A 12241-nucleotide genomic window follows, 5' to 3' on the forward strand; every position below is an offset into this window, starting at 1 on the left:
TGCAGGAGGAAGGACATGAAACCCACCTGCTGTTTTCTCTTTATTTTTCTTTAAAAAAGAAAAAAAAGAAAAAAAAAAAAAAGGGGGGAAGAAAAGCAAAAAAGAAAAAAAAGCAGAAAAAAAAAAAAAGCCAAGTGGCTGCCACCACCCTGATCCCTTTGGAGCCCAGATTCCTCCCAAGCTCTGAGCCCTTCCTGGGCACTGTACCCTTCTGAGCCCCTCCGAGCCCCCGTGCAGCATGCAGGTGTAATAGAGATCTGCTTTGTTTTAATACCTGTTTTTGTCTTTTTTTTTCCTCATCTGGTTTATTTTAACACATCACGATGTGTAGGAATCTCTAAATATACCGCAAATATAAACAAAAAACAAAAACAAACAAACAAAAAATAAAACAAAAAAAAAGAGAGGAAAATATATAATATATAACAGTAGTCTAAAACATAAAGTGCACGGCAATGGCTTTGCACGACTCTACACGGCCAGGGGGCCTGGCAGGGGGGAGGGGGAGGGTCCCACCCCCCCGACCCCTCATCCCACCCTTCCCATCGTAAAATTAAAAACAGAATCAGTGTCTTGATTGGCAAAGAGTGATCGTGGGGAAGGGGGCAGCGTCCTGGCAGCCGCAGAGTTCAACTCCCAGGTGTCCGATGGGGAAGGTGTGGCCACTGCAGCCTTGTGTCCTGGCGCTGGCTGGAGCAGGGGGTGCGGGGAGGGAAGGGGGGGCTCCTTGGTTGGTTTCTTCTGGTTTCCTTTTGGATTGCAAGCACAGTCCAGTCCCAGGAGAGAGGCAGAGCTGGGGCAAGGAGGGGGACACAGGCTGGCCCGGGCCCAGGGATGCTGTGGGGAAAACAGAGAGAAGGGGGTTAGGGATGGCAGGGGCTGCCCAATTTGGGGTGCTTGCTCTGCTCCTGCACTGCACACTGCCCCGGGACTCTCTCTGGCCCCCTGGGATGGGAGTGAGGGGCTTGGGATCCCTGTGCTGTCCCTGGAAGGTTTTAGGGAGTCCCTCAGGAAGGTGAGCCCAAAGCAAAACCCCTGAGGAGAAGGCACTGCCAAAGAATGTCATTTATGCCAAGGAGAGGAGCACTCCCTTCCTTCAAAAGGTTTCTAAGCTAAAAGGGGGAGTGACCCAGCCAGGCTTGGGCAGCCCTCATGGAGCTTCCCCTTCCAGCAGCAGTTGAGCAGGAAGGGGCAGGAGGAGCAGCAGGTCCGGGGAGCCCCATCCCAGGCTCCGGCTGCACTGACTCCCCACAGGTGACTCACTGCCCCCATGAATTAAAGATGGAGCTGCCACGGGCCTCTGACAGCTGCAGGGGGAGGATCCGGCTTTTATTTCGGGCTTTTTTCACACCACAAAGCTGGTCGTGATCCAGGAGATAACAGAGCTCAGCCCCAGCAGCGCCGTGACGAGCATGAGGCCGGGGGCGGATGAGGCTGAACATGAGTCACTGCTGGCTCCGTTATGAATGAGGAGTGGGAAGGAGGGGACAGAGCTGGGAGCTGGGGAGGAAGGAGCCGGAAAGAGGGGGGGAAGCAGGGAGAGGGCTTAGCTTCCCCTGGAAATGGCTTGGGCATGGCAGAGGGTGAGAGGGCCAGGGGTAGGTCCCATGGGCACCTCCTTGGGGACACCCCGGGGCTTAGCAGCCCGCTGTGCTCCCCAAGTCCAGGTAGATGGTGAGGCTGAGAGCAGGACAGAGGGGTCCTGGTGCCAGGGAAAGGGGGTATCATGGCACAGCCTAGCCACAGCTCAGGAGGGGAGAGAGACCACCACAGCACCACTCACATGATAGGGCAGACTAGGGCAGAGCCAGGTGGGCACAGCAGGGCATGGGGGGGTCTCCCCGGGCTCTGCACCCCCAGCACCACAGGAGATCCAGACCCTGGCTACTAGGGACTCTGCAGAGGGACACTCAGGATCCACTCTACAAAACACCCCTCAACTCCCTCCCCCTGCCCATGGCTGGGGCAGGCTCAGACATCCCCCAGCTCCATGGGGCAGACCCCGGCGTGCCCCAGCAGTACCTGGGCAGAGCTCACTGCTGCTTGCAGGTGGAGAGCTTGCGGATCTTGCTGCTGGCAGAGCAGGCCTTGCGGGAGGGGTTGGAGGAGGCGCTGGCCCGGCGCTCGCCCTTGGCCCTGGCGCTCAGCTGCCCCGGCTCCGTCCCGTTCATGCACACGGCCTTGGGCAGCCCCTTGCCGCGGCTCTGCCCGTTCTGCCCGGCCTCCTCCTCAGGCACCTGTCCTGCAAGGCAACGGCCACGGTCAGGGGGTGGCAGCAGACCCTTCCCAGGGCCTGGCATGGATCCTGCTCATGTGGAAATTCCCAACCTGTTCCTGTGAGGCCCGGGATGTGCAAGGCTGGGAGCCTGAGACTGCACCTCCCTCCAGGACTGGTTTGGCCCCTGTTCCCCCAGCACAGAAACAGTGTCCCCTCCTCCCTGGACTGTGTGCCCTGCTCCAGACATCAGGCAGCAGCCCAGCTACTCAGGGGAGCAGAGGGGCAACAGTAGATGAGGTCACCCTTCCTCCTCCTGCTTTCTCTGCAGGTCCCAGCCCCAGCTACCAACTTGGGGGTACCCAGGGGCTGGGTGTTTGCAGAATGGGGCAGAGCAGCCTCTCATAGCTGGGGTTCAGCTGTGTCACTGTCCCCTGAAGGAACACCTCATGGGTGTCATCAGCCCTTCTCCCTCCTCAGCTCCTTGTGACTCAGCAGAGCAGGTGAAGAGCCATTTCCAGAGGCATCTCCTGCTGCCACAGCCAGGGCTGGGGTCACATCCCCTCACTTGGGGAGTACAGAGGGATGTGGCTGCATCCTGGGGTGCTCCCACCGGGAACAGGGCGCAGCCCCCCAGCCCAACACAGGCTGAGGAGAGGCTTTGTCAAGCCCCTGGCTCCCCCCCACCGGATCCAGCCGAGGCAATTTCCTTCCAGCAGGAACGTCACGCTCCAGGGCCCTTCAGTTATGACTCAGAGGTTTGAGTGGAAGCAAAGGCTGTAAGACGATTATGTATAATTTTCTTTAAAGGATGCTCAATCCTTTCTCTGCCAAGGCCGGGCGGGACGTCAGCTCTGCTTGCGCCAACGATCACCCCACTGCTGGCAGCTGGGGGGGACACACAGGGCTGCTGGGAGAGCTGCTGCTCCTCTGGGGAGCACACTGGGGGTCTCACCTTGGACCCCTGTGCCTTGCCACATCATGCCTGATCGGTGCCAGAGATAGGGAGGGAGGGCTGGGTGTATCCTGGGTTACACATGGAATCGATTTCCTCGTGGATCTCCCCCTGTATCCCTCCCAGCAGCTCCCAGCATTGCCACAGCTCCCAGTCACTGGCTTGGAGCTGCTTACCTGAGCATTCCTGCTACAAGAACAGAAAGGGATTGACTGAACAGGGACAGCTCCTGGTTGCTGGCAGCCAACCCTGGCACTGCTGGAGCTGGTGGCACCTGCAGTGCCCAGCCTGGTACTCCAGAGATGCACAGCTCCTGGCCCAGCCCAGCTCACCACAAGGGATTGCAGTGATGGGGGTGCTCTGGCTGCCCCCCAGGGCATGTGCCAGTGCCTCTGGCACTCTGGCAGTGACTGGCACAGCAGGAGACTCACGAGCACAAAGCTCATGGCCCTGCTTATGGATTCCTCCAGTGCCTGACCCCTCTGGAGGGGTGATGGCTGGAAAGGGCTCAGGGGTCCAAGCTCTAGAAGAGACACAGGAGCCCCAGAGCCTCCAGGCATGGGGCTCCCAAGGGTCAGGCTGCAGCCCCAGCCCAGCACTGCCTGGCTGCAGCACCCGAGCTCCAGGTTTTTCATGCCATCCCTCCATCCCACCAGCACAACTGCAGAGCCTCAAACAACCCCATTCAGAGCAAAGCTGAGCACTTCTCCTTCCCCTCCCTCGGCTGAACTCGGGCCAAGTCAATTAACATTTCTGACTGGGGAGGGAAAATAACCTATCCAAACAGCTCACTTGTCTTTTGTGTGACTCTTCCATCCTCCCCTCCTTCCCTGCTTCAAAAGCACAGTCCCAGGAGTCTATTATGGATATCAAGGAGGGAGGTGAATCGTGAGCTAATTTTACCTCCTTCACCAATGACAGTTGCTGACGTTCAAATTAATGAAAATAAAAATTCAGCACGGGCTGAAGTCTTGGCAACTGCTGCCCCCGCGGAACCGCTGACCCAGCGCTGTGTCTGCCCGAGCAGCTCCTGCCCACCTCACCCTCACCACGAGCAGGGCTAAAAATAATATAAATAAAGGGAAAGCTGAGAGAGGAACCAGGAACGTGGCTGCTCATCCCTGCTCATCTCTGCCACCCCTCACATTCTTAATGGCTCCGCATCCAGCTCATTCAGGCACCAAAAAAGGTTTCAAAATAATACCGCAAAGAGCCTTTGAATCGCTGTTTGTCAGACTGAGCTCACAGGCACCGTGAGCAGCCAGGAATGCAGCTTCCTGAGCACCAGGCTTGGCTCAGAAGCTCCAGTCCTGGCTGTATTTTCCAGCCTCAGACTGCAAAACCCAGGAGCAGGTGCTGCAGGATGGGGCTGCAGCAGAGGAGGGGTTAATGTAGGACAGGAAAGAGCAGAGCTCAGCCTCTAGACCTGAGGCAGCACAAAAGCACCAAGCAAGACCAGGATGACCACATCCCTTCACTGCACAAGAGTGGAGAGAGGATTCTGCCTCCAGGCCACAGCCATCCTCTCCTCCATCCTCTCCTAGCACCTCCCTGGATGGGATGTTTAACACCAATTGAACCAAGGGCTTGGAACATTTACATCTCCCCACAGAGCTGTATGAATCTTTAAATAACCCTTTAAAAATGAAAGCACTTCCTCAAAGCCCCTTCTTCCTCTGAAGAACACAGGATTTAATGAGGTTTCCTCTTCCCCCCCACTTCAAACCCAACACCCACCCCCACCCATGAGTCACTCACACTCCTGGCTCTGGCTGCCCAGCAGAGCCACAGCTGAACTGATCCCCCATGTACACGGGGGCTTTTAATTTATATTTTAATATGGGATCACTGCTAGAAAAGCAGCACTGGGCAGGTTCAAAGGGATGCTGCAGGAAGACTTTGGTGGAAAAATTCACATTTATTCCCTCTGCAGCTGCCCCCACCTCTGCAATGCCTCACAAACCCACTGAGGGTCTGTGCTGGGACCCACCTCACCCTGCTCCTCCCATGAGTGTGTTCCCAGTGTTGAGGGGATTCCTGCCCACCACAAACACTGCACATCCCACCTCACCAGCCCCTCATCCTTTAGGTCTCTAATCCCTCTGAAACAGCACAAGTTACATAGAGAACATGGAAGATCTGTCTGTCATCTGCCATGACAGCTCTGATTTGGGTTTAAACGCTGCTGTTTGTGTGAGGAGGGTGAAATTCCTGTGCCAGTGCTCCCAGTGTGATCCTTAACCTCAGACTCCTGCCTGCATGGGGCTCACCCTGCTTGGCTGGGACGGACATGGAGCTGAGGAAGGCAAGGACCAGGCTGGGACCAGTCTCCCAGCATGCAGGGGATCCCCCAGGTGTGCCACTACCCTGAAGGCAGAGTCATTTCAGGGCTCTGTTCACAAATAACTCATTCTAGCAAAATTGGTCCAAAGAATTAACTGTGCTGAACAGCAGAGTCCAGCAGCAGCTGTTCCTGGGAGAAGGAAAGAAGCTGGCACAGGGGTAACACTGGGATGGGCATCCTGGTAGATCAAATCAAGGACTGAGGAATCTGGAGCATCGTGGCTCACTCACACCATTCTACAACTGAGAATCTCTGCTGAAAGGATTATTCAGACCTTGAGACCTTTCCTAAAAAAAGCTTTAAACCCAAAAAATCCCCTACAACCACTTCTCTCCTACCTGGTACTGTGAAGTCCTGAGTGTAGATGATATCATCTTCAATGTCATACAAGTCATCATCCTCTTCCTCATTGTAGCCATGCAGATCCTCCAGGTAAGGCACCGCCGTCATGCTCCTCCACCTGTCCTTTGTCTCAGGGCTGGGAGGGATGGGCACCAGTGCCTCTGCCTGAGCATGTTTCTTCCTAAACCAGCTGCAGAGAGCCCAAGGGCAGAGCTGGGTCAGTGCACAAGGCATGCAGGAGTCCTCCAATGAGGATGGCCCCAGCCCACCAGAATATTCCGAGCTGGGAGCTCCACCCGTGCCAGGTAAGGAGAAACCAAAAGGTCTGGCCAGGTGTCAGTATTGGGGTGTGCTGAAGGACACACTGGGATAGGACAGGAACAGAGGGACAGGCAGAGAGGGAAGCTCAGGACCATTCTCTCCATCACCAACTCCAGCCCAAACTACCTGTAAGTCAAAACACATCAGCAGAGCTGCCAGAGCTCCTGAGTTTTATTATCCAAGCAAGCAGGACAGAAGGAACTTCCCCTATCCTGAAGCTGAGGCACATCCAGCCCAACAGACACAAATTTGCAGGATCCCAGCCTGAGGAGAAGGGCACTTACTGCAGCAGTTTCCTCTAAAAGCCAGTTTGCACCAAGGCCACAGCAGAAATGCTTCTACTTTATCTTTTTATCCCCCTCTGTCTCAAGGGACTCCTATCACCACCAAACCCTGTGCTGCCATCTGGCCAGGAAAGGATATCTGAAAGCTGTTCTTAATCAGATCAGGAATCCAGCAGGCTGCTTCCAGCAGCATCCCAGAGCCAGATGGGATAAACCTCTTAGGTTTTCATCGTGCTCCCATAGCAGAGCTCTGACTCCAGACTGTCTGGGACATCTCCCAGTGCTGCATGTGGGCACCCAAAGTTTCCTGGAAGGCTGCTGGAGCCTCCACACTCCCAATGACCCCCTAAATGTGGGTGGGAGCAGAGGTTCCTCCAGACTCAGGTACCTCTAACACAACTTTCCAGCCCACAGGAGCCTGATGGGACACTAGTGCTTCCCACCCTGCAGTTGGCATCCTGCAACTCCTGGCCTCCAACCACGGAGGAGGGCCTGAGCCAGCCCAAGAACTCTCACCAACCTGAGCCATCTGGTTTTTATCACCCCAGTTCCAAATTCCTTTCAGGAAGGAAGGCTGAAGGCACCTCCTGCGCAGAGCTGTAATTATCATTTTGTTCTAGTCTTACACTGCTTTGACAGTCGGCCTAAAAAAAAAGTGGGATTCTAACAAAACTATCAGGAAAAGAGAGGAGTGAGGAGATAAACAAATGGAAATGCAGCTACTGGGACAAATCAGGCAGGATTCAAGGGAGGGGTGAATTCTCATCCAGAAACTGCTTCACCATTAGCATCTTTAAACTGTTTTCTCTGCAGCAATGGAGTTTTGCAGCCTCTTGTCTGCAGGGAGGAAGGGGAGAGGGACAGGAACTGCTTCAGATCTCATCTGGCAATTGTCACCTCCAGTCCCTGAAGGGGCACTACAGGAGTTAAGCAAAGCCCTTCCCAGCTGCTGGACCAGTGCAACTCGATTCTGTCCCAGGGCCCTTCACAGATCCAGGGATGGCTTCCTTGGTGACATGCATGGCACACTGCTCTCCTAATGGAATCAATCCATTCTCTTCTCTGGAAACTGTGCTCATTGAGGAAGAGACTGCCAAGACAGCAAACCCAGCCTGGGCTGATCCAGCCTGGCAGGATCAGCAGCACAGGGGCAGAGGAACCACCAGGAACCAGCTGATTTTGCCAGGGGCACTGGGGCTTGAGGGATCCAAACTCCACACCAGAGACCTCAGGAGAAGGGAATATCCAGGACAAATGAGATCAGAATGATGGCTGTTGAAAGGAGAATTTTAAAGGGAAAAAGCCTGGAAGTCTATGGCAACTGGTGTTTTTATTTTGCTGTATTTCAGCTCTGCCTCACTCTTCCCTCCTGTCCTACTTACCAGGAGAGTAAAAATAGGTTTTTATTAGCAGCAGAAACCTGAATCACTGTACTCCAGTCATTATGCTTCCATCCTCTGGGAGGTGATTTCAAACACTTGCATATGCATATATGGTAATGAGGATAGAGAGTGAAAAGAGAAATCCATTGAAGTTCTAAGAAAAATCAAAGACCTCTTGGAAGGAGCCTTGAGCAATTCTTTATGGAGTAGTGGAGTATTTCCCAGCAAGGATTTTCCAGCAGGGACAGACATTTTGCTTTCTGTGCTGGTGCTGGAGGTTGTCACTGAAGATTTGCTCTTCAGCTGAGGATCACTGGCTTTGGGAACACCCTCATCTGCTTCAGGAAGCCACTGCCTGAGCCAGAAAGCAGCACCTCCTGGTCAGTGATGGCCATGAGATAAAGCTTCTCCTCAACCCTGCCCTCACCACAACCCCACACATGGGCTGGGTCAGAGCCCTGCTGATGAGTGCCCTGTTCCACCAGTTATTCCCAGTTTCAGGGATGTTTTCTGAACCAACTGCACTGACACACACACAGTTACCTGGTGCTTGGGGCAGCTGCTTTAACCTTGAGGGTGAAGAAAATACTTTGGGTCTCAGAAGCACCCCTTGTGCAGAACATCCCTCTGCAAGAGACAGATTCCTCTCTGCTCTATGTTTCAAAGGGCTGGGAGTGGCTTAGAAATGCTTCAGAGTGAAGGCAGCAGTAGTAAGGGATTATTTCTTTCTGTTCCACAAGCTCATTGAGGAGCCTGCAAAGCTCAGAATCCCCAGCCAGCAGCAGCACAAGTGTTAACTGTGATCCTGCTAGGCAGAAGTGGCCAGACAGCTGCTGTCAGCCACAGGGAGATAAGACACCAAGGGTCAAGGACTGAAGGAAAAGAGGAATCTGGGTTGCCCAGTGCTTAATGAGCCCATTTGGTTTGCAGCTCCCAGGCTCAGATCTCCCATCACAAGTCCTCCCGCTGCTCTTTTCAAGTCCTGGTATAAGCAAGGTTAAAATAAGAATCTTGTAAGCACAGCTGCAGCTTTCCAACACTCCCAGCTATTCACTTCCCATTTGGGTCACAAACATTGCAGTTGGCTTGGTTTGCACTGGGATGGTTTTCTCTGAGAGCAGATGCCAAGCTGCAGATCCCTGCCCTGCCAGCCAGGGTCAGGATGAGCAATTCTCCACCTCCTGTGATGCCATGTAAGGGCCTCCAGCTCCCTGGAAGGTCACTGTCACCACAAGCAGCAATGAACAGGGCTCCAGTTTAGCTCAGTTCCCTCACAGGCAATTGTGGAAGGCACACAGTGTCCCAGGGAAAGGCAACACACACACACCAGAGCAGTGTTCCTGCAATCATTGCTCCAGCTCTTGCTGGAGCAAGAGATGTCCAAGCTCTTCAGTCAGGTTCAGAACAAACAAAAGTATGAAAGCAGCAGCTCCTCCCAGCTGGTGGTAGGACCAAAGGTAGCAGGGGTGGCTCAGACTCCTGCAAGGAAGCTCTGGAGATTCAGTCCTTTAACACACCATGTTACAAAACTGATTTGCAGAAGGTGGGTAAAAGAAGGCAAGGTCCCTTCCATGTGCTGCCAAAGGGCAGGAAAATTGAGCCAGGTGCCTCAGGAAGGAAGAGGAATGCTTCTTTGTGTCCTGCTGAGGGGAGATCACTGCTTAGCACTACAGAGAAGGGATGGGGAAAGCCCACAAGTGCACAGGCAGCAGCAGAGGCTCAGAGAAGCCTCTCTCCCTCCCTCAAACACAGCCCAGGAGCACAGTCAGCCCCTGCAAAGGAGCCTTCAGCAGCACCACACAGAGTTCCAAGGGGTTTGGTATCCAGGTTTAAACAGCACAGCATCCCAGAGTCACACCCCAAAGCCCACAGGAGCTGGGGAAGGCAGCACAGCAGCTCCAGGAGGGCAGGAGGAGACCCCAGCCTGCAGGTTAATTTGCACCTTCACTAACAAAAAGTGGAAGTGCCTCCCCTCTCGTGCTAAGAACTCCTGCAATCGGATCTGCGCCTGAACAAATTAAGTGTGACACTTGTAGAGAGGGAAGGGAAGATGGTTGCCTTGGAAACAAGGGACAGAGGTAGAATTCTGCATCCACTTCATCACTTTAAGTGCTGCAGCAGGTCAGTGAATTAGTAACAAAATGCAGTGTGTGAGCAGGAAGTCCTTCAGCAAAAGCACAGGGCAGAGGGGAGGTGGTGGATAATCCATAGGGAGGAGGTTGGAATTCCTGGGCTCTTGGCAGCTTTTCCTCCCTGCCCTACAATCCCCATCCCAGGAGCACCAAATATTCATAGAGTTGAGCTATGAGCACTGGTTTTCCACTGAAGATCATTCCACTCAGATCCTTCCAGGGAAAGCAGGTTTTCAGGCTCTTCCACTGCTGCTTCAGGGGTTGGTTTCTGGCAGTTCCTAAATTCTGAGATGACAGGCTGGGAGAAGTTGAACTCATTTCCATTTCCAGCTCCAGGTCTGCTCTGCATGGACTGGCTTGAACAGAGCAGCATTTTGCTTTGTCCCACTCCACTAAAAGTGCAGAGACAGGAGTTTGATGCACTTCAGCTGCAGGAGTGAGGAGGGAGGAAAGCAGCTGGCAGGGATGAAACTCAGCAGACTCTTCCTCCAGCATTCCTCTGCTGCTGCAGGGCAAAAGCATTTGGAATAGCTGACAGGAATGATGGGAGGAATGGCTGGATTACCATTGCTGGGCTGCCTGGATGCCTTCCCTGCCTTCTGCAGCTCTGCTCCCTATGGAACAGCACTCTCTGCTCCCTTGGTGCTTTCTCAGTGCCCCTGAGCCACTGATTTTATCCCTGATCCCCCTGCAAGGGTCTTCACACTTTATGGAAGTGGGGAAGGATGGATCCTGAGCCCCAACTCTGTGGCTGCAGGACACTCACACAAGCTCTGTGATGCTGCCCTTGGGATCACCCTTCCCACAGGGCAGGGGAACACTGCCCCTTCCCACCATCCTGACTCCAGCCTGGTCCAGCAGCCTGAGTGTAAAAGCACCGCCTGGGGCCCAGGGGCTGTTCCTGCTGATTTCAGAGCACTTTGATGATCCTGACTGTCCATATGAGTGAGTCCCCAGGAACAGCAGCTCAAAGACATAAAAGGAGACTTCCAGCAGCATGGAAAGGCACGGGGTGATTCTGGTTTGAGATGGGATCCATCCCAGCAGGCAGCCTGGGGAAGTTGCTTGATGTTTTTCTGGTTTAGTTCCTGTCCTTAGCACATGTTTTTGTGGGGAGGAGTGCAGAGAAACCCACAATCATTAATGATTTACTCACCCCAATGCATGAAATCTAAGGGTTCTAGAAATCAAATGTCTTCTTACTAAAGTGCTTTCCCAAACCCCTCTGCCAATCCCTGAATGGCTGCCTGCTGTCCTGACTGCTGTGTTCCATTTACAAAAAAAAAAAAAAGAAAAAAAGAAACAGGGTCAGGTTAAGCATCAGGGCTAAGCTTCTATTTAAAGAAAAGGCAGGAGAACCAAGCTCTGGATTCTTTAGCACAAAAAGAAGCTAGGCAGACACATCCAGGGCCCAGGCCACAAGCTCTGCTGTGCTTGATGTAATTACTAGATGCCACAGCAGGAGGAAGGAGGCAATTACCAATAGGGGAGAAAAGCCTGTTAAGAAGCACTGGCTAAGCTCACACAAAACTACTAAGAGCCTAAGCCTTGGAAATGCTCCTGGGTTTGCAGGTAGAGCCTTTCCTCAGCCCCTCTTGGTGCTGTGGGATGAAAAGCCTCAGCACAGCAGCTGAGGAGCTCAGAGGCTGCCCCGTGCCAGAGGTGTGCTCCAGTTTCTTTGGCTTTCTAACTACAGGCACCATCTCTGGAGACCCCTTTGTGCTTCCAGCTGGGCAACACTGACACAAAAAAATCACTGCCATGTGGGAGGAGGGCAAAATGGAGTATCTGGAATTGCAGAACCAGCTCAATCACCTGGCAATGACCCATGAGGGCCCAGGGCAGCTCCTGAGCTCAGGGGTGGCCACTGCAGCCACAGGAAGGGAAGTGCTTTTAGTGCTTTTCTCAACACCTACTGATGACTCCACAGACTTAATTCCTGCTTCTTTGCAGTGCTTCCTGACAAAGCATGGCAAGCTGATGCCCTCTGGTCATGGCCACTGGTACTGGGAGGCACATGCAGGTTGAATGGAAGATGCCTGTGCCCAGAGCCCCTGAAATAACCCAAGCATGGGGCCTGGCTACTACAAAAGAGTCGTCCTTACATTAATTATTCACCTGGGAAGCTCCATAAACCCTGCCCCTCCAGCTCTGCTTGCACCCTGGTCCCTCCAATCCCTGTTGGAGCTGGTCCCATTCACTCCCTGTGGAACCCCAGGGCACTTCAGGCCTCTCAGGTTCTGGCTGTGGCTCCTTGGGCACCTCC

At 53.7% G+C, this 12241-nt stretch overlaps 1 protein-coding gene across 3 annotated transcripts in view; it reads right to left on the reverse strand.

Annotated features, from left to right (window-relative positions):
• Window positions 1-387: 387 nt before the first annotated feature.
• Window positions 388-12241, reverse strand: part of STK11 (serine/threonine kinase 11) — a 31617-nt gene continuing 19763 nt past the window's right edge. For all 3 annotated transcript variants that reach the window (XM_050985966.1, XM_030232303.2, XM_009096903.4), the window contains 3 exons: window positions 5853-6046; window positions 2023-2242; window positions 388-837 (listed from right to left, as the gene is read on the reverse strand). In XM_050985966.1, the coding sequence (XP_050841923.1) occupies window positions 2034-2242; window positions 5853-6046 (403 nt within the window). In that variant the 3' untranslated portion in view covers window positions 388-837; window positions 2023-2033. The remainder of the gene's footprint in view (window positions 838-2022; window positions 2243-5852; window positions 6047-12241) is intronic.

Source organism: Serinus canaria, chromosome 28, assembly GCF_022539315.1.
Source record: "Serinus canaria isolate serCan28SL12 chromosome 28, serCan2020, whole genome shotgun sequence".
Lineage (NCBI taxonomy): Eukaryota > Metazoa > Chordata > Aves > Passeriformes > Fringillidae > Serinus > Serinus canaria.